The sequence below is a fragment of the Anomalospiza imberbis genome, chromosome 11 (genome assembly GCF_031753505.1).
Source record: "Anomalospiza imberbis isolate Cuckoo-Finch-1a 21T00152 chromosome 11, ASM3175350v1, whole genome shotgun sequence".
In the NCBI taxonomy this organism is placed as follows: Eukaryota; Metazoa; Chordata; class Aves; order Passeriformes; family Viduidae; genus Anomalospiza; species Anomalospiza imberbis.
In genome coordinates, this window is record NC_089691.1 from 13,759,817 (window position 1) to 13,784,588 (window position 24,772).

A 24,772-nucleotide genomic window follows, 5' to 3' on the forward strand; every position below is an offset into this window, starting at 1 on the left:
TCCCCACCCATGCCCCAGGATAAGGACTCAGGGTTGGACATGTGCTTTATCTGTGACAGTGGCTGGGCAGGAGGTGGAAAGTTATACTAGGACGTTGCATTTTGGGGTATGCCATCCCAAATCTGTCTCTTTAGATATGTCCCTTATCAGTAGTAAGATCTCTGCTGAGGTTAAAGCTGTGATAAGAGTGGTGCTTGTTACCTTTCCAGCTTAGCTCCTGAAACACTTGGAGCATGGTGTGGGTCACTCAAAGCTGAGCACAGAAGTGTTTGCATCTGACAACACAGGTTTGATCTCCGGTGGATTCTCTTTGGCCACTGCAGGCTCAAAGTATCTTTTATGAAATGTTCAGGTACAGAATTTGTAAGAAGATTAAAAACTCACAAAGTGGGAAATGACTTTCCCCACAAGCTGCCATGGAACAACATAAGAGTTGAAATTGATGTGTCACAGTTCCTGTTTCCTGCTCCTGCATTTCTAAGTCTTACATGTGCAGACAGCAGTAATAAATTAATAAAGAATAAAGCACTAGCATGTTCTAAAAGTGAGACTATGCATTGAAACCTGCAGTCATTAGTTAAGCCTCTTCTGGGTGCAGCTTGGGACTGTCAGCTTGAAACTGGTCAGCAGAAATTTGTTGAATCACGCTTGGGAAGAGAATCCCAGGGAGAATGAAATGGGATGTCCAAATCTTCATGTAAGTTCTGTGGTTTTTGCAGAACTGTATGAAAGTGTAACCAGGATCCTCTCCATGGAATCCTTTGCTTGAAAAATCTTTTTTTTTTTTTTTTTAAACAGTGTCGCACAGCAGAGATGGATGGGGAGCAGGCTGCTCTTGTAAGCAAAGTTTGTAGCTTTCTGTTGCTCTTCCAGTGTCAGAGTTTAGGCGTCATTCCTTTTTCTGAGTAATAGTGAAGCAGTCTGTTCCCATGAGAGTCACTGGGCTGAGGCAATACTTGAAAGGAATGCTAAAATTTTCAGTTTCACATGAAGAGAAGGTTGTGAAGGAGGAAAAAAGTAGCTTTGACACATATTTTAAAAATGTTGGAAACTTTTTGCTGAAGTTGTTGAGAGATGGTTGTTACTGAAATGGTACATGAGTTTAAAATGTAGAAATCCATCTTGAACAATGGGACTTTCTATGAAATTCTGTTAGTACTGAAAAGGTATAATTTAGCTTAGGTTAAAATCTCTGCAGTTACACTGATCGTTGCTGATTTTTGGAGTCTGCCGCTTCCCTCCCAGGATGCCTGTGTGTTAGCTTTTACTAACCAGGAATGAAATGTGTGAAATGCCCAGTGACTGAAAATTTTTTCAGGTGCCTTTTGCCCCCTGAAAGTTCAAGATTAAATGCTGGCAAGATGATGTGTCCCCACTCCTGTTCTGCTTAGAGCTAGGTATGTCTAAGCTCTAAGATAGAGCTTAGATATGTTGGGCTTTCATGTCTAGAAACACTGTATGTGACATCTCAGGAGTGGTATTTTGATTTTACTGATAAAAATATTAAGGCACAAAAAAGGAATTGACTTGCATAGGACATCTTATAGGCAGTGTGGAGGTACAACACACTTGGTGTGGGGGTGTTCTTGGCTTCTGGTCTAGTGGTGCAAATTGCAGTTTTAGGTGGCTCTCTCACCCACACCAGTCATCACCTCTGCCTACATGTCCATGTTCTGTAGTGTTGTGTTCCTTCTCTATGTATCTTCAGTTTCTTTCAGTAAAGCTGTCAGTGGTTTTAATACTGCTGTTAGTAGGTGTGGTGGGGAGTGCATTACATAGTGGATACAGGTGAAAACACCTGTATGAGTTGATGATGGGGAAGCATGGTGGTATGAGCCAGGGGGTTTTCCCTGCCTGTTTTCATTAGCTTTATAATGCTCCAAGGTAGTTTGGGTTATGAACAATGCTGCTACTGATTTGTAGCCACAGGACGGATAAGCTGTGTAAAGGGGCCTTCAGAGTACTTTGGCAAACTGTGTTTGGATGTCTAGTGTGCACAAAATCTATCTGCATTACTCAGGAAGGTAATTTGTCTGTGCTGTTCTCCTTCTGTGTTTAGATCATTCTTCTATCCAACTCTTACCCAGCTGAGGTCTCAATAGTTCTCAGTTTTTCCATAATGACAAAATCAAATTAGCCCTATGAGTGGTGCATGTGAAATTCCTTTTGGTTAAAGCACATTGCCCTGAATATTTTCTGGCTGGGGTGTTTTTTTTTTTTTTTTTCTTGTGAGAATTCAGCATCTTGTGTTTGAAAGAGAAAAGATGCAGATGAGGAAATGCTGTTGTTTAAGGTACAGGGAGGAACACGTAACTTGTTTCTAGAACATAATCTGTCCAGCTGTGACTTAGTCATCTTCAGTCTTATATAAAATGCATCCAATCTAAATAGTTGAGCATCTCCCCCCTGAATGCGGCAAGCCTTTTATGCTTATGTGAAGATGTGAAGCTGTAACAGGCGCAAGGCATCATATCATCTTAGGAGTACCTTCATACTTGTGAACCTGCAGCATCCATCATACTGTCAAGCCTCATTTACTCATGTGATGGGATTTTTTTTTTATTTTATTCTGTTCCACATTTTTTTCAAGCTTAAAGAGATTCCTTGCTGTTGGCAGAGAACACAGCACTAATAATTCCAGACAGGAGAGCAGAGAACGTAACGTGAGAACAAGGGTGACTCTTGAATCAGACTGAAGGGTTTTTTCATCTCTGACAGGGCCAAAAATTGATGTTTGAGGAAGAGTGTAAGGTGGGGAGATCACAGGATCTTGGCTAATGTCTCTAATTTCAGTGTAGTAGTTCCTGCTGTTACATTACATGCAGCCCTGCTCTTAGTCACTTGGATTCCAGATAGCTGTTCTTCAAGGAAAGGGGGATAACTTGACTGTTATGAAATGCTTTTATATGGATAAATGTATTTCCACACAGGTCCTTTGTTTATATAATTATGGAGGTTTTGGAGGGGTGGGGGAGATTTTTCTTAGTGACAAGCAGGAACTTGTAAGCTTCGTAGGAACTGGCATGTGTGAGTTGAGAGATATTTTATGCTAGTTAAGGGATGATGGACAGCCTTGTTTAGGTAGTCAAGAAAAGTGATGTTGTACAACAACAACAACACCGCTGAGTGTGTTGTTAAATAAATGTATTGATAAAGAGAGGTGTTGGTAAATCTTATGACTGTGGACATGGAAGATGACATTTAAAATTCTGTCAATACAGTTCCCATTAATACACATTTCATGAAACTGGAGAAGCTAGCATCTTTAGTCACATATGTATGCAGGGGAAGGTCTCCTTAGGAGGGGTACTTGGAGCTGTGCTTCACTTGGGTAGTTAGAAACATTCTTCAAAGGCTTCCGAGAAAGTGTTTGATGTAGTTTTAGTTCTAAAAAAAAAAAAGTGCTACAGGTTTTTTTCATAAGAACTACAAATACACTGTGCTCACTGTGAAGACTCAATGGCTTGGGTTGATGCTGCTTGGGGACCTCAAGGCTGTAATGCATTGCATGATTTTTGTGGTAAATCCATATACTGTTTTTCAGGCTGTACTTGACAAACATGGCCTAGCTCTCATGTAAGCAGCAATGCCAAGTGTAAAAATGACTAGGTGAGATTTTCCAGTCTTTGTTAGGTGGAAAGTCAGATCATCAGAAGGTTATTTTTGGCCTTAAAATACATAGTTACACAAAGACTTAGTGGCCCTGGAGAAGAAACCAGCAATGCCTTGAGCAACTGATCCAAGTTGGCCCCTGCTTTGGGGGTAGAGAGACAGTGTTTCAGCCAGTTTAACCTTCAGTGGTCCCTTCAAATCTGGATTATTCAGTGGTTGAGTGCAAGACTGGGTGTTGGAGGTCTAGGGGGACATGCCTGTTTCAGGTGGAGAGGTCAAAAGACAGGAGGAAGAAGGCTGTACTGTGATAGTGGAAATGTTTGTGCTGGCCAAATTGCATTAACAATGGAGACCTAAAATATCTGAGATTGGAACTTGGCAAGGTCACACCTAGCTTTATAGATGGTTGTGAGATGAAATCAGATTTTAATTCACTGTTCTTTAGATTCTTTTTATCTGAATAGCATAAAATATTTGAGAATTCTTGATCACTAGAGAGGTAGGTACTAGTGGGATAATAAAGTATATTTAAGGATCTCTTGAATTATTTTGCCACATTTCAACAAAATATGTGAATCCATCCAGATGCAAGGTGATGCATTTTTTAGCAAAACTGCAGACCCACCTATAAATTGTGAAACAGCATTTTGGAAAGCAGTAGCTCAAAGGGCTTTAAGGTCTTTACAGCTTGTTGCCTCTACAGTGTATTTGGGCCATTATTTTATTTAAAAGGGTTAATGTAATTCTTGGGCATATTGAAGAGGAGGGAAAAAAAGTGGGGGGAAAGGAATGTGAAGCAAAATAAGTAATCTTATAAACACAGCAGTGTTGAGATTGATACTAGAATTGAATTTTGGTTTCCCTGCTTCAAGAAGAATGCCAGTGTATTTGGAGAGAATTCAAAGGACAGCTGCAGAAATGATCCAGGGACTGGAAAATAAGCCTCATGATGTGAGGTTTAAAAGAGCTCAACTTACTCAACTTATTGAAAAGACAATTGAGAAAGGACTTGATCTTTCTGTAAAAGGACTTGTGAGATTTGCTGACAAAGGCATAGCAATATCAACTGAGGTTAGACAAATTCAATTTTGAAGTACAGTTTCTTAGCGCTGATAGTAATTAAATATCAGATTTGTTTACAGGCAAAGGGAAAGGAGCAAACATTCATCTTACTCTTTTACAAAAGGCCCAACTTAGTCCTTTTTGGAGAAAATACATTGTGATTTATTTTTTAAAACTATGATAATATGCTTTTCCTGACACTGGAGTTTAAGAATCTTTGAAGATTTTGTGCCATGATCAGTTGGTGCAAGTTCAGGTACAAGAACTTGCAGTCACAGCCAAGATCATGAAATTAAGATGAATTTAGAGGAGAAATAGTTAAGCTGGTGCTAGAATACTGCCTTGCATAACACACATAAGATGTGAAGGGAACTCTGAAATTTAATGCTTTGTGGTGTGGAACGCAGCTCCTTCCCATACTGTGTTGCTTCAGATGTTTAAGATATGGTTAAGGCTTTCTGAAAGCCCCTACAGAGAAGCCCTGATGTAACTGTGTACTCTCACTGTATTCAGATGAGCATTCCTGCATTCCGGTTGGCCGCAGCAGAAGTCTGTAAATCTTTTTCATCCATTTTTAGAAACAGTATGAAAAAAATTGCACAATGGCTGTATGACTATAATTCTTCTAAGAGTAAGCAGAAACTCTCCTGGTAGGTTTCATTCTTAAATGAATGTAGGATATTCTCTATCTCTCAAGTTAACTGGACTTGTTCAGAAAGTTTGTGTTGAAACAAATAATTGTAAGAAATGGTGTTCTAATAGCACTTGTTTGCTGGTTTTCATGCTGTCCAAATGAGAGTACTTTAGCAATTCTACTTGTCCATCACTTTGTAAATTCACCTGGGGAATTGAGTGACTCAGTTTGGTAATGGCTCCAGATCATGCTTCTACTTTTTATTTGCAGTTGTGCATTCCACCACTCCCTTGACGGCTGCCAAGTTTCTGTATTTCCATAGATTACCTTGTTCCAGATGCCTTTGCAGACATGCAGAGCTCTTAAATTCCCTTCTGGTAGCTCTCAAAATCTGCTGCTTTGTGCAGGTGGAGCTCTCCCAGTTGGTTCTGCCTGAGTGCATGCTTGTCCTCGCCTGTGCAGAGGAGGACGTTGAGCTACCTGGGCTGCTCTTTTCTCCTGTGTGGCTGCATTCCTGCCTCTCCTCTCTTCCTCCTCCAGGTCCAGTCAGGGAGGAGCCCCATTGCTGTCACCTCTGCAGCTGTGCAGTAAGAAAATGCTTCTATGTCCCGTGGAAGAAAAGGCAGCTGAACGTTTTCTGAACATTTTCTATCAATTTGTCATATAAATTGTGCTGTTTCTGAGGTGGGAAAGAAGTTGTCTGGCAGCTGGAAGTTTCCTTGCTTAGGGCTAGAGGGATAGCAAACTGCAGGAACGTGTTGGGGCACTACACAGCACAAAGCAAAGACCTCCAGCTTCGAGATCAAGTGCAGCAACCCCTGCTACTCACCTTGTCCAGACAGCCCTGTCTGCCTTAACCTGCAGGAGCAGCTCGCAGGAAAGAGTCACAGCTGCACACAGAAGAGGTTATGAGGGCTTAGTTTAGGAGTAAGGAGATCTCCCTCTTCCTTGCCTTCCCTCTCGGATGTGTCATTGTCCCCCTCTCCACAGCATCAGGAGGCTGATGGAGAGGACCTGCTGGAGGAAGGCTGTCAGTCTGTTCAGCCTGAGCAACTTCTTGCATTTCAACCTCTTTGTTTCATTGTGTGGTTGTGCTTAGTTGCATTTATGATAATCATGAAAAATACCCTGAATGTATTACTCTGCTCGTAATTCAACATTCAAAAAAGATGGAGGTAGCAGATAGCATTACAAAGATGTGTTACAGAACCACTCACTCAGCATCGCTTTGGTGTGAGCTCTATGGGAGCACTCCTGGCCAACTGTTTGATGTCAATGCTCCTGTGTTACCACCCACAAGCAGTTAAGGTGGTTGGTTGATGGTGTGCTGTGCTTTTCTCAAAGGAAGAAATTACTAATTTATGTGCAAGTCATCAGAAATAAATCAGGTTTAAGTGATTTTTGTCTTTTTTCAGTCACTGGTTGCAGGTGTTTTACTGCTAATTTCTGGTCATCTGCATTTACTTTGAAAATGTGTTCAACTGGATCATCTACTTTTTATCTTGTTAATAAAAAAATAGGCTATTCAAAGAAGTGATCATGGCTGTCAGCACTGTCTCGCCAAGCTTTGCATTTCTTGCCAGCAGTTAGGAAGTAGGTATTTGGGAATTTCCTGAATAAGCATTACACCTTTTTCTCTGTGATTGTGAGAGCAAGTCTGTGATTATATTGTTTTACAAAAAAAAAAAAAAAAAAAAAAAAAACAACACTTACCAAAATAACTTTTAGAAATTTATATTCCTTAAATCTAGTTGGGCCAATATATTGTTGGCTGCTGTCTTAGTCTGTAAATCTGATTACTGGGTGAACATCCACTCTACATGGAGGATCCAACACGCAGAGCTGGGGCATGCCGAGTCAGTAGGACCTGCATTTTGGGATCAGTGCATATCTTACCAGTGCCAAAATACTGTATAATGTGAGATGCAACTCATCCAGAAAAGTGAAACACGATAAAGAACACCTCCTGGACATTGTTCAGCATCACTGAGTGGTTGGAAGCCCCAGAAGGGGACTAAGGGGTTTTGGCTGATGCTGCCTTTGGGCCTCATGAGTGCTCTCAGTCTACTCTCTAACAGGTTTTGTGCTGGGAAAAGCACATCTGCCAGAAATGTGTGGATTTGCTAGGGGTCCCAGAACCATCTTACATGACCAAGAGTGCAACTGGGCACCAGGTCCTGGGCAAGTGCTACAGTTGATGTCTCCTAGAAAGATGTCCCTGAGAAGGGGATGTGGCGGGACAGTGCAGTGGGCTGAGCCTTGAAACCTGTCACAACACGGGAATGTTGCCCAAATCCTGTACAAATCACTGGATTTTAATGCATAGCAGTGATTATGTAGCTCAGTAATGGATCCGACTCTTGTCGTGTGCAGCACGGGTTGCAGGTGTTTTTGTCACCTGGTTTCTCACTCGAGGCCCATGGGACAGACCGATGCTTGTGGAACGCGGCTCAGGAGCGTTACACAAGCCTGGAGTAACTTCCTTACAACGCGGAGAAAAATGTGTTTGCATGATCTCGAGCCCAGGTGCAAGGCTGCAAATCTTGCCAGTCACAAACCACAGAGGCCAGGTTGGAGCTGGAATGGCACTCGGAGATGGTTTGGGCAGGGGAGAAGGGTCAAAATGAGTTCTGTAATGGAAAGCAGGGCTGAACCTTGGCGTGGGAGCTGCGGCTCCATAATTGCCACACCGTGTGATGTTGCCATGGCTGCCCGGGCAGTCCCTGCGTGGTTTCCTGATGTGTGAGAGCAGGCCGAGGCTGCCGGCGAGCGCAGAGCTGCCCTACGTGTTTGGGGAGCTCAGGCGTGCGCTGGCAAGCCGCGGCCATGGGAGGATCCCTGTGTGGGAGATTGGAGGCTTTGAGCTCGGTCTCTTCCCCATCTCTTCCCTCCCAACAGATCAGAGAACGAGCTGTGATTTTTGCAGGACTTTAAAACATCCTTTTTTTTTTTTTTTCTTTACTTCTTTCTCTCCATTGCAAAGTCCTTCATTCTGCCTTCAGCCGGGGCCGTGCTAGGAGCGAGGCTGCAGCGTGAAAATGGAGAAGCCCGGGGGCCCGCGGGAAGGCCTGGGGGGGCTTGCCGGGCCTGGGGGACTCTGGCATGTTTTGATCCGAGAGCCTTTGGCTGCCTTGCCATCTGCATAGCCTGTGAATAGTTTTCTCTGGCACAGACCTTGTTCCTTAGTGTTGCATCATCTCTGGGAGAAAGGCCAGGTCCGGAGCCCCAGCACAAAGGCTTTCTGAAGCCGATGAAGCTTGTTCTGTGTGCGGAGCGTCTCTCTCCTTCCTGTCGTCCTTTCCATGAGATTCCTGAAGCGGCCTCCGTCCGAGAGCCCCCTCGTCAACAGCTGCTTTTTCTCCGCCGCTTCCTGCACACCTGGCTGATGCAACGTCTGCCTTGGAAGCGCTGCTGGAGTCTCCTCTGAAGCTGGCTTGTTCGGCCCGGCGGGGAGTGGCCGGGCAGGCAGCCTCGTCACGTGGAGGCCTTAAATAGATGTATAAAGGACGTACAGCGAGACCTCGAGGCGCAGGCAGAGAGTATTTAGTGGGATTATGCAGAAATCTTTTTTCCGATACTGGGACTGGAGGTTGCACTCCTACTCCTGGCAACTTGTTAGTGGTTAGCCTTCCACTGGTTGTAGGTTTGGGATACTGCTCTGTGCCAGTAAATCCTGCTGATTCCCCTTCTATATTCAGCGACTTCCCGTGACTCTGGACTGTCTGAATTCTCATGGGAACTGTAATTCTCTGGCTTTGGATTTGATCCTAGTTATTGCCCTTTATTGCTGAGTTTTCCCTCTGACCTTGCATGTGGTACAGGCTTTTCTCTCTGAAATACCTTCAAAATGCAATTTCAAAGTCTGAAGGTTTTTTTCTTGTTGTGGGGGAGTTGTCTGACAAGCTTTTAAATTTAAGGTTTCTCTACTTAGGAAAGTTTTAATAGTTGCATGGATGAAGCCATTCACGTGAATACTATTGCATCCACAAGCAACAAAATTTAGAACAAGGAAGCACTTGGGTCTGCTAAGATTGAACCAATGTTATTTACATTATTTAAATTAATCTCAAGTTTTACTTGAGATTACTTACTTACAGCCGTTTTCTGGTGCAGGCAGGTCTCTTAAAACCTGAAAACATATGGGCAAGGTGTGGTGGACTGAGCAGTAGTGTTTCCAATATTGCTGTTCCTAGTTATCAGCCTCATTGCAGAAATGTACTGCCCCTAGAACAGTGTCTAAATGGGAATATGTATTTTACCTGTTTCTGCTTTTAGTCCAATCTTCTTGGCATCAACTGCAATTGATGAGACATGGCAGTGTTTCCTTCCTGCCACCTGTTTTGGCAAAGACTTAGAGGAGACGGTCGCAGCAGTAACATCAGCTGCCACAGCTGGATTCACTGGAGGTTGGCTGTCAAACTCTTAATCTCAGAGTATCTGTTCTGAACCTTTTTGTTTGCATTTTTGTGACATACAGGCATTTGACTGTTCTCCTTCATCTCATGGGAAAAGAGAGCAGCAACCTCACAGTATAGGACCAGCATAGCAATTAGGATGTGTTCCCTGCACTGCAGAATAGTTTTGCCTGATGACTGTTACAAAATCAAAAGTTAGTAGAACTGGAAGAGAAAAGGGATATTTTTCCTCTTTCCTATTCCATGTGCTTTATTAATTTTTGTGTCTTAAACTGTGGTGCCTTATGTGTAATCCTTTTTTTCTCTTGCATTATAATATATTTTCCAGAAAATAGTAGAGAATGGTAGTTGCAAAAATAAAATGCAATAAATATAATAAAATATACAAAATTAAAAAATGTAATTTTAAATGCTTCATTATTAGAAGAATTTGTCACCTTCACCAGCAACTTGGAATGTTGTGAGATAGAGCCACTGTAAAGCAATGTTTTTAGCATAGAAAGGGGTTCTTTTTGTGTCTGTGGGATTTTTCTGAATTTCTCCACCATTTCTGTTATTCATTTAATTTTATTTTGATTATTTCAAATTTTCATAGTGTTGTGATGTATTCTTGAAGACTTCCTCTGTTCATGACCCTTAAAGTTATGTGGACTTTATTATGACGTTCTTGGTTGGGATAGTCCTTTTTGCATTGCATTGCTGACATTCCTTTAAAACATCGTCTGTGTCACCTGCTCAGCACACTGTGTGTGCAGACCATGCAAATGCTGCCAGCTCCCTTCTCGTCAGCGTGGGGTACAGGCAAAGTTCCCTGGTGTGTACCTGCCACCTCTACATAAACATACCTCTGAATAATTTGGTCTGCCATGGATCACTGCTACTCTGTAATTTGCTTCTGCTTTCTAATATGGTATTTTTATGGAATTATCTTTATGGATGACTCTTCAACCAATTTACAATCAATAGAAATTAAACTTTCCAGTAAGGTTCTGTGATGCAAATTGGATGTTTTAAGAAAGTCCAAACAAACCCTTGTCTGACATCTTTACCTCTGGAGCATATTGAACTGTCAAGGATGTGATTGAATTATCCAGGAGAAGGTATTTCTGGAGACAAAGTCTTACCTGCCCTTTTTTAATCTCTTACTAAATTTCTCGTCTATTTTTTATCATAGTATCTGAAATCTTTAATGATTTCGAAAGAAAAACAGGATTCTGTTTGGGTTTGCATAATGTCTTGACTGCTGAAGCAGCAGCAAAGTTTTGAGGTTATTCTTTTTGCTTTTCAAAGTAATTTCTGCAGTCTTGGGTCAGTTGCTAAGAGTACTTGACTATGCATTTTGTAATTTCTCTGCTTGGTTTAATTTCTATCAGTTGTTCTCTCATCATTTGTAGTCCCTTAAGGTGTACTTCACCGAGGAGTGTAACTAAAATTGATGTTTTCTTCATGAGATAAAATGATGGAATCGTGTGGATGGATATTGTGAAAATTGCCTTAAAATGGCTTAAACCTAGTTTAATTTTTTTTATTAAATTTAGTTACTTTCCATCTGTTTCCAAATTTTATCAAAATCAGTTTGACTTGCTTGTACCTCAATTTTAATAATGGCTTACGTGGCCTTCACTGAACAACTTTATCATGCTGACATTAGCTAAGTAGGTGTATTCATAAACATGTATTGAGGTAGTGTGTAGTGCTTTCCTAGAGCACTTCAAGAGTAATGGGAATTGTTAATATGATTTCATATCTTGTAAGGAACAACTTGACTGATGCATAGGCCCATGGATACCAAAAGCGTTTTAAATCACCCATATTCTAAAAGCAGTAGTCTTGCTATTCCCTGATCTTTGACTCCAGCTCTTGTGAGTGTGATGAGCAGGAACAGCTCTCACTGGGTTGTTGCTTTTTGACATTTTACAATTTTAAAATGCTGCTATTCTTGTTCTAAGAGCTTGTCAGTATATTTCAAGGTTCTCTAGATCCCAGAAAGCAAAATGAACTCTGAACCAAATATGTACATAGAAGCATTTCTTTTTGCATATGGTTGCATACATATAAACCAGGGGACAGTTTTGAGAAGGGCCTAAGGCAAATATATCTTTAACCATTGCACTATACTTGTCAATAATTTTGTTATCATGGTATGCATAGCTAGTAATGAATACCAGTGTTGCCTGTTACTTTGATACTTTCTGTTGTAGACCAGGACTGAGTTCTCCCAGACCCCGTGGGATAGAATTGCTGTCTTGCTTTGTCAGCCCACTAGCAGATGATATATGGATCTAATGATAACAGTGAATACATATATCAATATTTCATTCTTTAAAACTGGCACAGTTGTTTCCTTGCTGCTTAGTGAACCCAGCTTGTTTTCAGAGCAGAGCTAAGCATTTGTATTGGTAGATTGAGGTACAATTCAAGTACTTTTAGCAATCTGTTTCACAGTCAGTTGGAGCTAAATGATTTAAGGATTTATCTGCTCTGCCCCTGTGTCTGTGTAGATATCCGTATAGAACAACATGTCTGAAATTCAGGGAATTTGATGCATTTTTTTGACCTAACTGTTAAATACAGAAAACCTTGATCTGATTCTGTTAGCTCTAAAGGTGCTTTCCTTTCTGTGAGGATCTGACCTTGACATGAGGTTTGTGCGTGTATTGGGAGTGCTTGATTGCACTCAGGTGGACTGTGCACATATTTGAGTGGCACTGGCTGATGAGAGTACTTTTTCAGCATGGTAATGGAAGCTGTTCCTGTTTACATTAGATGTCCCATAGATTTTGATTATTCTGAAATTTCCAGGGGAAAAGATGAATGAAGAAGATCTAAGATGCTAACACTTGTTACACTGCTCTGCATGCTGAGTGATTTGCCACTGATGCAGATAACAGTGTAAGTATGAACTCATCAGACCTTGCTGTTTCTGTCCCAAATGAGTCTGGCTAAGAGGATGCCAAAGAAGGCTGCAGGGCAGAGCTGCTATTACCAGTTTTCCACCAGCTCTGGACTGGCCTGTGGCAGTATGAGGTGCAGGAGAAAAAAGTGCTTTGAATTTGATATGACTGGTAATGGCGTGGGAGCTTAAAAATGTGCAGCTCATTATGCATGGAGCTCATCCTTTGTAGGTGACTTAGAGGCCCATTGCTGAGCATAGAGAGGATGATGGTGGTTATTGTTCAGACAGTAATTCTGGGTTGTCAAAAGTCTAGAATCTGTTTCCAGTTTGGGACTTCAATAACTGGAGTTGTTGGGAAGTGTGGGGAGAGGTAAAGGAAGCACTTGTCTGTCCTTTACTATCTGCGAACAAGAAGTGGTCTCCATCAGTGCACATAGAGGTGATTTCCCTGTTCTCCCTGCCCTGGCTCACATGTTGAAGTTCTGCATAATCAGAAAAGGCTTTTGTCAGTTTGTCCACAATATGTTTGTACCAGTGTTACTTTTTTATCTTTCTTCGCCATGCATGAGACACTGGATGCACAATAGTAAAGTATTTCAGGCTCTCTGTGGACTCACAGATGTGCACTGACCCTGCAGAGGAACAGGATGAATCTCTGGCCTCCCCCTGCTTGGTAACTGCTTTGCCCTTGAATCTGTGACCATGGGAGGGTGCGAGGGACACATTCTGTCCCCCCTGAGATTGTACAGCATCACCTGCGCAGCACCAAAGGATGATGGGGTCTGAATTTAGGTAGCACATGCAGGCTGTGAGGCTGTGCCTGGGGTTTTTTGTCTGCAGGTGAATTTTTCATGACTCTCACAAATACTTTGTAGAGTCTGTCACCAGGTGTTGCACACCATGAGTGCCCAGAGGTGTCTGTGTGACTGGGACACGAGTGAAAACTGGAACAACCACAGTCTTGATAGAGGAAGCTCTGGTGAGCTCTTTGACTCACCATGCTTGATTCTCCCTGTTAGTACAGACTTCTAACACCACAAGTAATAAAGAGAGTTTCCAGCAGTAAATTTTCTGCATCTGCTTTATTTGTACATGGATGGCACTAGCTGTGGAAGTGAGCCAGTGCAGCGCTGCAGCCGTTGCATCCTAAACAGTGTTCCGAAAATTAAATTCACTGTTACAGCAGCAGGTGTTGCTTAACCTTCACTTGGCCAGCTTAGACTTATTACAGTCCTTTCTGTCAGTACAGGAGGTTACCTGGAATAACTGAATAGCCTGTATTCACAGTGTAGCCAAGGCAGCCAGTCACACTGGGTCAGTCCCTTGGCATGTGACCTGTGCTGAGTGAGAGCTGGGGATCCCAGCTGGGGTGGCTGTGTGGGTGGATGCTCATCTGGGCTGTTCTCATGATGTTGGGGAAGACCAAGTATCTTTATACCGGTATGACTGGTTAAGGAGGCTGGTGTGTAGGTGCCAAATGTGGGGGGGGAAATATCTTTAAATGCTGCATTTTCAAAACCAGCTAAATATTATCTACCTGATAGGCCGTCAAAATTCCCACTTCCATTTGATTTCAAGAAGAATTGTGTTGTAAGGGAGACAGATTTGTGCTGTGGTCTGAAGCTCATTAGATCTGAATTAAGACTTAGAATTTAGTAAAACTTCTTTCAGTGGCAGCACAGAGAACTGGGTGTGACTTCTGTTTTTCTTCCCCTTCAGCTGTATTTTTGGGGGTAGAGGTAGGAAGGACTTTGAGGATTGAATATACAGGGAATTGTCCAGTTTGGTAGGTGAACATCTAGATCTTAACCCCAGCATTTTCTGTCAGGCTGACGTTTTGCATGTTAATGGGCCAAGTTTCGTGGAGTCCAGACTGTAATGTAGCCTGAAGGTGATGTGGTCTTGGACAGCACTTGGTCTCAGCAATTCGTTTTGAATTGTCAAAATGTCAGAGTTGAAAGTACACATGAAATAGCAGCACCAAGCAGTAAAATCTGAACATGGGTGATAGTTGGGCAAGTATAGCTGGGTCAACACAAAAGTGAACTGGAATTTGCCTTGTTTAACCTTTTGGTTTGCTATTTCGTGTTTCTCCAGTAATCTCCTTCCCAAAAATGGGAGTTATCAGACCATATCAGTGCAGCAGCATTTGTACAGTACTGATAGAAAGAGGGTTTCCTATGAGAAGTGGGTGAACATTTGTCCCAGTTACTCCTGGATTGACCAGGTATCCTGTAAGTCTAGTCCAGAAGCTGCACCTGAAATCCTCCAGTTCTGCTGAGTCACAGGCAGGCAGGAGGCTGGAATTCATCCTGGTGAACTGTCAGGCTGCTGCCAGCTGGGTACAGTCATTGGCAAAGGCATGAGATCGATAGAGGGAAAAACATCTAAACAAGTATTTAGAAAGATAAGTGGGTGTGGGGAGAGGAAGAGTTTTCCATATTCCTTAAAGGGAAGGATGCTTCAGATACTGAGAAATTTACGTTATTTTTTTTAACCTTGTGCTAGAGTTTTACGTGACTCGGTTGAAGCAGGGATTGATGTCTTTAGCTTTTAGCTGTACTTTAGGAGCACTTTGTCTCATCTTGTGGCAATGTAGAAATCACAACTCTTGTCACAAGCACAAGAAAGGGTAAATAAGACACTTCTGGAAGGTCCTTTTTTTTTTTTTTTTTTTTTCAGAAAACACACTCAAGGACACTGGGCTGTCTTGGGTTGGAACTGCTTGTGAGCTTAGTCCTGCCTGTTTCCTTTTTCATCTCCCACCTCCCCATGAGACCATTGCTTTGGGGCATAACAGGGAATTGCCATAGACCACTTAGAAATCTTTATGTGCTACTTCTGTAATTCACTGTATGCCTGTCATACTCTATGAAAGATTTTCCATAGGGATGTATGCTGAAGAAGGAAAGTATTTCCTTATGCCAAGAGAAGTGGCCTGCCTTTTAAGACAGGAAAAGGCAACATAGCATGTAGCATTTAAACTTTCTGACTCTCACTCTTCATTTGCCCTTATAGTGAGTGTGTGTTTTTGTCTTTCTGGGGGTTTTGTGTATTAAACAATGGCTGGACTGTGGTGTCCAAAGGCAGTTCCCTGTGAGAAATTCACTACCCACAGGAGAACTTGGCTCACGGCCTCTCTCTAGCCCAGGAGGGTTTGCTGGCAGAGCCCCGAGATGCCGGGGAGCATGTGACAGCAAGCGGGCTTGTCTGCGCTGCCGGAGCCAGGGAAAGGCGGTGGAAAGTATTCAAGGCTGCCCTTAAAGTTTAACGTGCAGAGAGGGTGGTTGTCACCATTTTTCTTTGGTTTTGGAGCTACCTTTGCTGCGTGCAGAAATGCAGCTTCTCTCTGTGTTGTGGGGGGGTTCTCTCGAGCTGTGTAGAATAATAGCTCCTTTATGCTCATCTGTGTTACTGAGGTTATTTACATAACGAGGAGCTGATCCCATTTCACCTCCGGCCGCCATCCGACCCTGGGAAGTCCGCGTTTATCGGCGATTTCTCTCGCGGCCGTAGCAGAGCGCTGTGGTCAGCAGGGAAGGTGGAGCCCGGGCTTCCCCGGCACGGCCGGCGGCTGCGCCCCGGCGCCGCCGTGACTCCCCCCGGCTCCCCGCGCACAGCCCCTGGTCCCGCCGCATTCCCCGCGCCCAGACGTCTGCCCTGGCTCTGCCGTGGGGAGGTGTCCGGGACAGTCGAGGCCCGCTGTGTCAGGGCTCACTGAGCCACCGGCGCACAGTCCAGGATGCGCCTCGTAGCCCTGGGGAGCCATCGGTGGTGTGGGAACAGCTGCTCTGCCGCTCACACCCACCTGTGCTGTAGGCCTAGCAAATGCACGTACAAACGGATCTCCGGGGAGAGGTCTCAGCTCGGTCCACCCTGGCATTGTCTAGTTGTCCACAGAGATGGGATTTTGCCTGCAGCTGGTTTGGGGAAAGAGTTAGGAAATGCTGGTGGAGGACTGTGGGTGATAGATGACAGCTGCTGCTTATATGCAGAAGGAGCTAATAGATTACTTATCTGATAATTAGTCCCGAGTTTACTTGGGGGAGGAGGGAACTGTCATTATCAGCTTTAAGGCAAAGCAGCTCATTGCATGTCAGTCCAACACTGTAAAAAACCCCTAACCTCTCCACCAAACTTCTGCCATCTACCTCTTCCCTGGCCCTACATATGAAAATGAAGTAAAAATGATGTGGCATGTCACTGATCTATTTCTGCTTTTCTTTGTTGTGAAAGCCTTCTTTAGAGGCATACAGGGAGACCTCATCCCATAACAGAGATGCAATGCTTTGTTTCTACCCTGGTAGGTTTCCCCATGTCCGTGACGTGTTGGCCGAGGCTCTGCGGCTCCTCTCCGCCCTCGGAGCGGCCAGTCGCTGCCCTCTGGACTCCGTGATCCCCGACGGGCGTCATGAGCATTGCAATCCCTCTGGGAGTCACCACACCAGATACGTCCTACTCCGACATGGCTGCAGGATCGGAGTGAGTGTTACCCCACGGATGAGGAGAAAGGAGAATGGGAGGGTGCCAGAGGGCTGACCTGGAGTCGGGCTGTAGGGTTGGTGCCAGTGCTTTCTCCACTCGGGAGAAAGGGGCTGCTGGTCCACTGGCTGCATGAGAGATGGGCATTAACAAATGCAGAGTTACGGAAATTGGTAAGTTTGACAGAGGATATGGGGAAAAGGAGAAGTCCAGCAGTATGAGGCACTCAACCATGGGTTTTTTATCAGCTTGGCTAGTAAATCTATACTCGAGTGCGGGCAGTCGTGCTTTTGCTGTACCCACGCTTGACGTTGGCATGGTACAAACCAGCTCCTTTTCCAACAGCTGCATTGTGAGGGATCAGCATGCTGAGCCTTCCTCTCAGTAGAGCCTATTAGCTCAGACTTGGTACCAGTCTTGTGTGACTGATTTGTGGAGACCTTTGGAGTTTGACAGAGATGTGAGACAGCATCAGCCTTGGTAGGCACCTTTATTTTGTTTCTGCCCCTGAGCAGACTCCAAGGAGCACACCTCAGAGAGCATCCTTTGGAGTCCCCACCACAGGACCGTGTGCAGGGCTCTCACTGCAGCCGTATCTCTGAGGCCTGTTGGAGGGGACTTACATTTCTTTGAGAACACTTTACTTCTGCAGAGTCAGAAGCATTTCAAAATCAGGAAATACCGCATTGTGATCTCTTCTTAAAACCCTTGTTAGAATCATGTCAGGTAGGATTAGAGTTTGTTTTTGTCAGGGATGAGAGTGAGGCCTGAAGTTTATTTCTGTGTGCTTCTACCTCCTGCTTGCCTGCATCCTTCTTTGAAACACGGACGGTAGTATCGCTTTACAAAAATCTACAAATGACATTTTGGAAATAGGTTTCTCCCATTTATTCTTTAGAGGTTATCTACTGTGCAAATACCTGCATGTCAGCTGGACCAGTGTAGAACAGAAATTGCTTCAGACTCTTATTCATTTTGATCTGTAAGAGCAGTGGGCTAAGGTTTGAATCACTGTTTTTCCCTTCCATCGCACCCTGATTTGACTATGCATAGAATTTTGACTACACAGTCATATTCTCTGCAAGACTGCTAATACTCTTTTTTGTCTGTCTTGGCACTGGCCCCATTCTAGCCATTCTTCTTTGTGATGCTTCATTCCATCCTAAAGCCCACATTTTTACAAATGGTTTTTAAAGGGAGAATCAGAATCTAGTAAGTCACTCATCTGCACTGGCTACATGATCCTTCACTTTTCAAGATCTATCATTTAGTATTGCTTGTCACCCTGCTTCTCCCACAGCAGCACTTTGAAGACTCAACATGCAGGAATTTTAAACTGTTTATGGCAGGAGGAAGAGTGCTGAATAGTTTGCTCATGTACTTTGCTTTCAAAGCTGAGCGTGGTAGGGAGGAGAGCCAGATGTGTCTGCGCATGTGTCCCTTGTAGCATTTAAGTATCAAAAAGACTGACTGTAAACCTTCTGACAAGCATTTTCTTTCTCCCTTGTAAGAAATTTGTAGGTCCAACTTGAAGCTAGGCTGGAGTTGAAGCTGGCCTTTGAAAGAAGGCATTTGAAGATTTCTGAATTGGTTTCTCTGCCTGTTTTCTAAAAATTGGGAATGGCAGGACTTCATTCTCCAGGCTTTGCATCGATGCACTGTTACTGCTGAAGTGTCCTTCATGGGTCTGTTCAAAGTTAAGGCTGTCCTTCACTTTGCCTTTGAAACTCTTTGGTTTGATAAATAAAGTCTAGGGTACCTGAGCTTTGTACCTCTTAAAAAGAATTGATTCCAAGATGTGCATCACAAAGGCAGTGGGGAAGGTAAAAGGAAAACTAGCTGATCCTCTTTACAGGCTGAGCTTTAGCATCTTTCCTGGCCTCTGATATAGAGAGGAGGTGAAAATGGTGTAAGGTGTTGCTGTTCATCTGAGGGTGACATGGAGGCTGCAGCGTAGTTTTGCTGTGTTAGTCTGACTGCGTATTGGAAGGTGTGGAAGCTCCTTGGCATGCTGCTGCTGAGGAAGCATGGGCCCCAGCGTTGTTGCCTCTGGACACCGTTGCACCAACAATTCTGAAGTTTTATTGCTAATGCTTGCCGGCAGCATTGCTGGTATTCCGGTCTGACTGTGGTTAGGAATGTGGCTGACTTGGACGGAGGACGTAGCTGCTGTTTAGACTTCTTAGGCTCTTTTTCTTCTAAGACTGAAATATTTCTGAAAGGGTTATTAAATCTGAATGGATTTGACACTGTACCAATCTGAAAGTCCTAAAGGATTGTTGCAAAGGCTGGATTATGTGGCAAGCTCTACATGGTACCTTTTTTTAAGAAGTACATCCTTTGAGAGAGATCATCATCTATATCTCCTGCTTCTGACAGTTTAGCTGGCTGTAGTAACATTGAAAACCAACTGAATTTATCATGTCGTGCACCTAAATCCTGAGCTACAGAAGTGTTGTTTGTATAGGTGTAATGTCTTCTACTTTCTGCAGTTCTTTGTACAATAAATTATTATCCTTTATGTTGCAAAGACAGATCCACCTTACTCCAGAGTAAGCCAGAAGCTCAGAGGTTGGTGCTGTGGAGAATAGATGAGGTTGAGTGGCAGGGTGGGGCAAACTTAAGTGTAGCAGAGATTTCAAGAGCTAATAGGAAGTCCAAAGGGCAAGGGGTTACTCTTCTTGGGTGCCTAAGCACTGCCCCATGTGTGATTGCTGGCCATTGTTTGATGGTGCCTGATTCATGCTGACCATGTAGGACCCACTGAGAATCCTGTGAGATCTCACCAGAGCAGCAGAGGTCCGAGGTAAAGTTTTCCTTTTCTATATTTTTCTTCCCTGCTTGCTCAGCTCCATGCTGTTATTTTGATGAAGATTTCATCTGCAGACATGATTCAGTAATATTCTGTTGTATTCTGATACAGGCCCTACTTCTGATCTGTGCAGAGGTTATTTGACTTGTTTCTTCTACTTGTAACAGAAGACAGTGTGTTTCCTTGCTGGTGTTCTGTCTGTAGCCTCATTATCTAATATCCCCTGCATTGAATTGCAGCTGTCCCTTTTCTGAGTAGGTTTTCTGCAGCTTTCTGATGAGGATATACCTTTGATTTTTAGCTGTTTTTTTTCACCACCCTGTGGTGGAAGAGTGCATTGTACCTCAGCAGCAGATTTCCTGTTCTGCTCATTGCAGGCTGCTGTATAGAAAGCACAGGGTGAATCTGATCTGTCTGTGGCCACTGCCTGTCCAGGTCCTGAATTTTGTTGTCTCTTTGTAACTGGAATCTCCAGTTCCTGGTAGTTGCTGTCAGGATAGCTGCAGTTTTCATGCAGGCTTTATCACAGGGTGTTGGACTCAGTAACAATTGGTATCTGAGGGAGAGAGAAACAAGTGCAGGTGCAGGAAAGCTGCTTAGCTGCAGTTGAAATAAGCTGTTGCAGAGATAAAATGGCAGTACTGTTCAGTGGATTTGAGATTAGGCTATCTGGGTTCAGATGCGAATGCTGAACTAGACCCAATTTCCTCAACAATAAGGAAACTGAGCTTCTTACATGCTAATTACCTTTTTAACTTCCCAGACTGAGACCTAGTTTAATGAGCTATATAGGGTGGCCCTTACTCAGTTCCTTCCCTCTGAAAGCAGGTTCATCCTGTACAGCTTCTGCACACATGATGCTTGGTGAAACGCATGACGCCACCTCGATTTCATGAAGTTTCTTCATTTTGAGCTCATGTGTTCAATAGAAAAGAGCAGTGAAATACTGGCACTAAAAAAAATGATGTTGTATTGATGGGTTTTACTTCTGGCCCTTTCTGCAGCCCAGAGTCTGTGGAAGCTAGTCCAGCTGTCAGTGAGAAGAATGTGTACTCCAGCCACGGCTATGGGGCCACCCAGAAACACAGCTATCGCGGGCTGCCTTACGCAGTGAGTACTCTCTCTGCAGTGAATCAGCTCTTTACTGTCTACGTTTACTCTTTTCTCCTTGTTCCATAGTTCTTTGTCTATTAAGCCTTAGGAATTTTGGCTTATTTATTAGGGAACACTAAGTTAGAGCTGAGTTCTGCCATACATTTTTCATTTCTGTGTTTATTGTTTGTGAAGTCTTGCATACTCTACAGCAAACTTTATTAGTGTTCTAGGTGATAGATTTTTAACTGAATGAAATAAATGAATGAAGTGTGAATATATATGAATATATAATATTTTCCTGGTGGTAATTTTAAGCCCCATTTGGTTTATTGTGCACTATTTATACTTGTTTCAACTGCGCAGATTTTCACAGTGGTAACTTAAAGCAATGAGAATCAAGGAGCTCTCAGGAGCATGGGACTTGGGAGCATGGTTTGAAGCTGTGGGCTCAACAGGGTGTCACAGAATCATTGAGGTTGGAAGGGGCCTCTTGAGATCACATAATCCAACCTCCCTGTTCAAGCTGACTCTGCTTGAGCAGGTTGCTCAAGACCATGTCCAGCTGAGTTTTGAATATCTCAACAGACAGAGACTCTGCATCTCAGGGCAGCTGGTTCCACTGTTTAAACACTTATGTCATCTCAGATTATTAGCAGTGTAAGAGTTAATGTTGAAATAACCTGGTTGTTTTTGTAGGTTTTGAGTTTAATTCATTGGTACTAAAGGAAATAATTTACATATTTCAGAGCTATTATTGTACCTTCTTGGTAGGTTGAGGAATTCAGGCTATTGTTTTACACCAGTTAAATATTAACCTGGGAACGGTGGATTTGGGACTTCAGTTTCTAGGCATCATATCTTCCCATTAAAAGTAGTACTGCAAATACTCATTTTCAGGATCATAATTATGGAGCCCCTCCTCCTCCAACGCCGCCAGCCTCTCCTCCTGTCCAGACCATTATACCTCGTGCAGAACTGAATGGCCTGCACTCGCCTGATGAGGAGAATTCCGGGGATAGTGAGAGCTCCTCAGAAGGAGAATCAATTCCCACTTGGTGCCACTGCAGTGTCTCCCAAGATGGTTTCCTCCTCAAGTGTGAAAAGTGCAGGTAAGCTTTGGTGCAGTGCAGATCTGGGCTGCCCCTTGTCTTGACTGCTCATACTGAACCGTGTCACCTTTGGGCTGTGGGACAGACTTCCTTTTGCTAACTGGAGCGTTCTTTCCAGTGCTTTACCCAGTATTGACCCTCCTCCTTTGCGTTGTCAGCCTGACAAGTGTTGGTGGCACCAGGAGTGGAGATGAGGATGTTAAATCGATGTTCTTATCATCCTGGGCCCCACTGAGGGCACGCATCTTGTGACATCCTGTTGAATTTCAAGTGACTTTACTCCTACAAACCAGCTTCAATTGTGCATTCTCCTTTGGCAGAGGAATGAGCAGGGGGAAGGTGATCAGACTCCGCCACCGGAAGCAGGACAACGTGTCAGGTGAGTTTGAGGTTATAATTCTGATAACAGTGATTTTTATTTTATTTCTTCAAGACCTTTGTCTTTTGGATGCTGTAATCATATAACTGTGATCAGTGCCAGCTAATGTTCTTTGCCTCCCAACCACTGGGATTTTCTCCTCTCCTTACGCTTCACCTCAGTTAGCTCTAGGGAAAATCAGATTATCTTGTGAACAGAAAAGGAGAATTTTCATCAGTGCCATTCTGTCACATATCCAGAAGTTTGGAACACCTGTTCTCAGTTTGGGTGGGAAAACAGAGGTGGTATAATTCTCTCAGAGAAGAGCTATGCAGGGGCAGCAAGTTGTCTTGATGAAAATGGACATAAGGGTAAGCTGTGCTCTCAGGGATGAGAAGCTGTTGCTCATGAAGCACTTGTCTCTCTAGGCGGGGACAGCAGTGCCACTGAGAGCTGGGATGAAGAACTCTCTCCCTCCACAGTGCTGTACACGGCCACGCAGCACACGCCGACCAGCATCACGCTGACCGTCAACCGCGTCCGCAGGAGCAAACCCAAGAAGAGGAAGAGGAGTACAGAAAAGGCTCGGGCTGCTCCAAAGGCCAAAAAGATCAAGGTATGTGGAGTGAGACAAGGTTGCTGCAGTTTCTACCATGTGTTGTGCAGAGTGTTGTTAGGAGCAGGTTGACAAGCTGGCAGTAGACAAGAAATTTTTGTTCTGTCAAGAACTGCTCTTTCGGGTGTAATAATGGGACGCCTTGTATTTGTGACCTGCTCGAGTACGTGGCTGTTGGTTTAAAAATTACCTTGCTGGAACTCCACCCTTATTTCCCAATGCTGTCCATTCATGCTCAGCGCTTGGACTCAATTACATATTTTTTCCTTTTGCTGTATTAGGATTTGGGGAAATAGCTTTTGGAGTCTGGCTGTTTGTGGAAAAGGGTCAGTCTGTGAATAGAACGAAAAATGAAGGGAGCATGGTATTTTTTAGCAGGCTTTGATGAGGAATTTGAGCTGCAGAGCTTCTTGGCACTGTTCTTCGGGGACAGAGATAGTGCCTGTGTGGAAAACTATGTAGGTAGTGATGAACATTTGTTGAGGGATGACTTTACTGTCTTGTTTGTGAGGGTTTGGGGACTGAAATAATTTTGGATTGCTTATATTGGAATGCAAGTGTGTGAGCAGCTGGTTCTTTCTCATCATCTGCCAGCTTTACCATGATTTTCCACAGGTTAAGTTTCCCTTGAAGTTCTTCTGGTAGGCACTGATGAAATAAAACGCTGGGGGCAGGAGCTATGTGCGGTCTGGAGGGGTTATTTTGCTGTTGTGAACCACCTTGATTCTATTGCTGGACCTTTCTTGTATCAAAACAAGTGAGGTTAGTTAGGACAGTTTTGGTTTTGATCTTGACATTTTTACTAAGTGTGAGGCAGGCTTTTTTAGTTCAGAAGTCATGGCCATCAAGTTTTTCAGCAGTTTCCACTGGATTTGCATTGCAGAGTCTCTTTTTTTTCAGGTCCATTGTTTCTTGTGTAGGTTTTCCTGTAATTCTTGCCATCTTTTGTCAAGGATTGGAGTAAGATTTAGTGTGGTTCTGGGACCCTAATTCTTAGGAAATATATAATACTTTGTTTTTTCTCTCTCTCCTTGTCTGGGGGACAGGCTTTTCGAGAGGGCTCACGAAAGTCTCTGAGGATGAAGGTGAGTAGAAATGACAACCCTCTTGGTGGTGGGGTTTTTTCCACGTTATTTTGTCCCTCTTTTTGTTTGCCTGGGGAATGTCTGATTGTTGGGCCAGCTTTGTAATAAAGTCAAACCTTACAGTGCACCAGAAGGAGGCCTATTCAAAAGGGTATCACAGGAATTGCCCCTTGAACCTTCCATTTGCTTCTGATAGCTTCCAGTGAGATAATGCAATCCAGTTCCGAGAGGTGATTGATTCATGGCACTTGGGAGTGGGGTGTTTGATGTAAGGGATGTAGAACTGGTTGTGGCTGCTCTTCTGTGAGGGTAGTTATTGTTTGATTGCATCAAAGCTATTTCAAGCTTGGACATCAAAGTAGTTCACAAGTTTAATATTGGGAGTCCCTAGTAGTGCTGCCTTGTTTCTCTCCACATCCTCTTACTAGAGATGGACGGGACAATATATTTATCTCTGGCTTCCTGCAATAGTGTAGGTGTGGCCATTGAATAGGAAGGTTATTTGACAAAAAAAAGTGGACTTGAACTGTGAGCTGCATTTGTTTCTAGACACACAAGAGGTGCCTTAAGGTTTGCTCAGTTCCACCTAACCCCAG

General features: G+C 43.6%; 1 protein-coding gene across 1 annotated transcript in view; it reads left to right on the forward strand.

Annotated features, from left to right (window-relative positions):
• Positions 1 to 24,772, forward strand: part of SETD5 (SET domain containing 5) — a 65,250-nt gene that overhangs the window by 8,880 nt on the left and 31,598 nt on the right. The window contains exons 2-7 of the mRNA XM_068202015.1: positions 16,927 to 17,101; positions 20,918 to 21,023; positions 21,906 to 22,117; positions 22,438 to 22,496; positions 22,904 to 23,091; positions 24,138 to 24,176. Coding sequence (XP_068058116.1) covers positions 17,031 to 17,101; positions 20,918 to 21,023; positions 21,906 to 22,117; positions 22,438 to 22,496; positions 22,904 to 23,091; positions 24,138 to 24,176 — 675 coding nt within the window. The 5' untranslated portion in view covers positions 16,927 to 17,030. The remainder of the gene's footprint in view (positions 1 to 16,926; positions 17,102 to 20,917; positions 21,024 to 21,905; positions 22,118 to 22,437; positions 22,497 to 22,903; positions 23,092 to 24,137; positions 24,177 to 24,772) is intronic.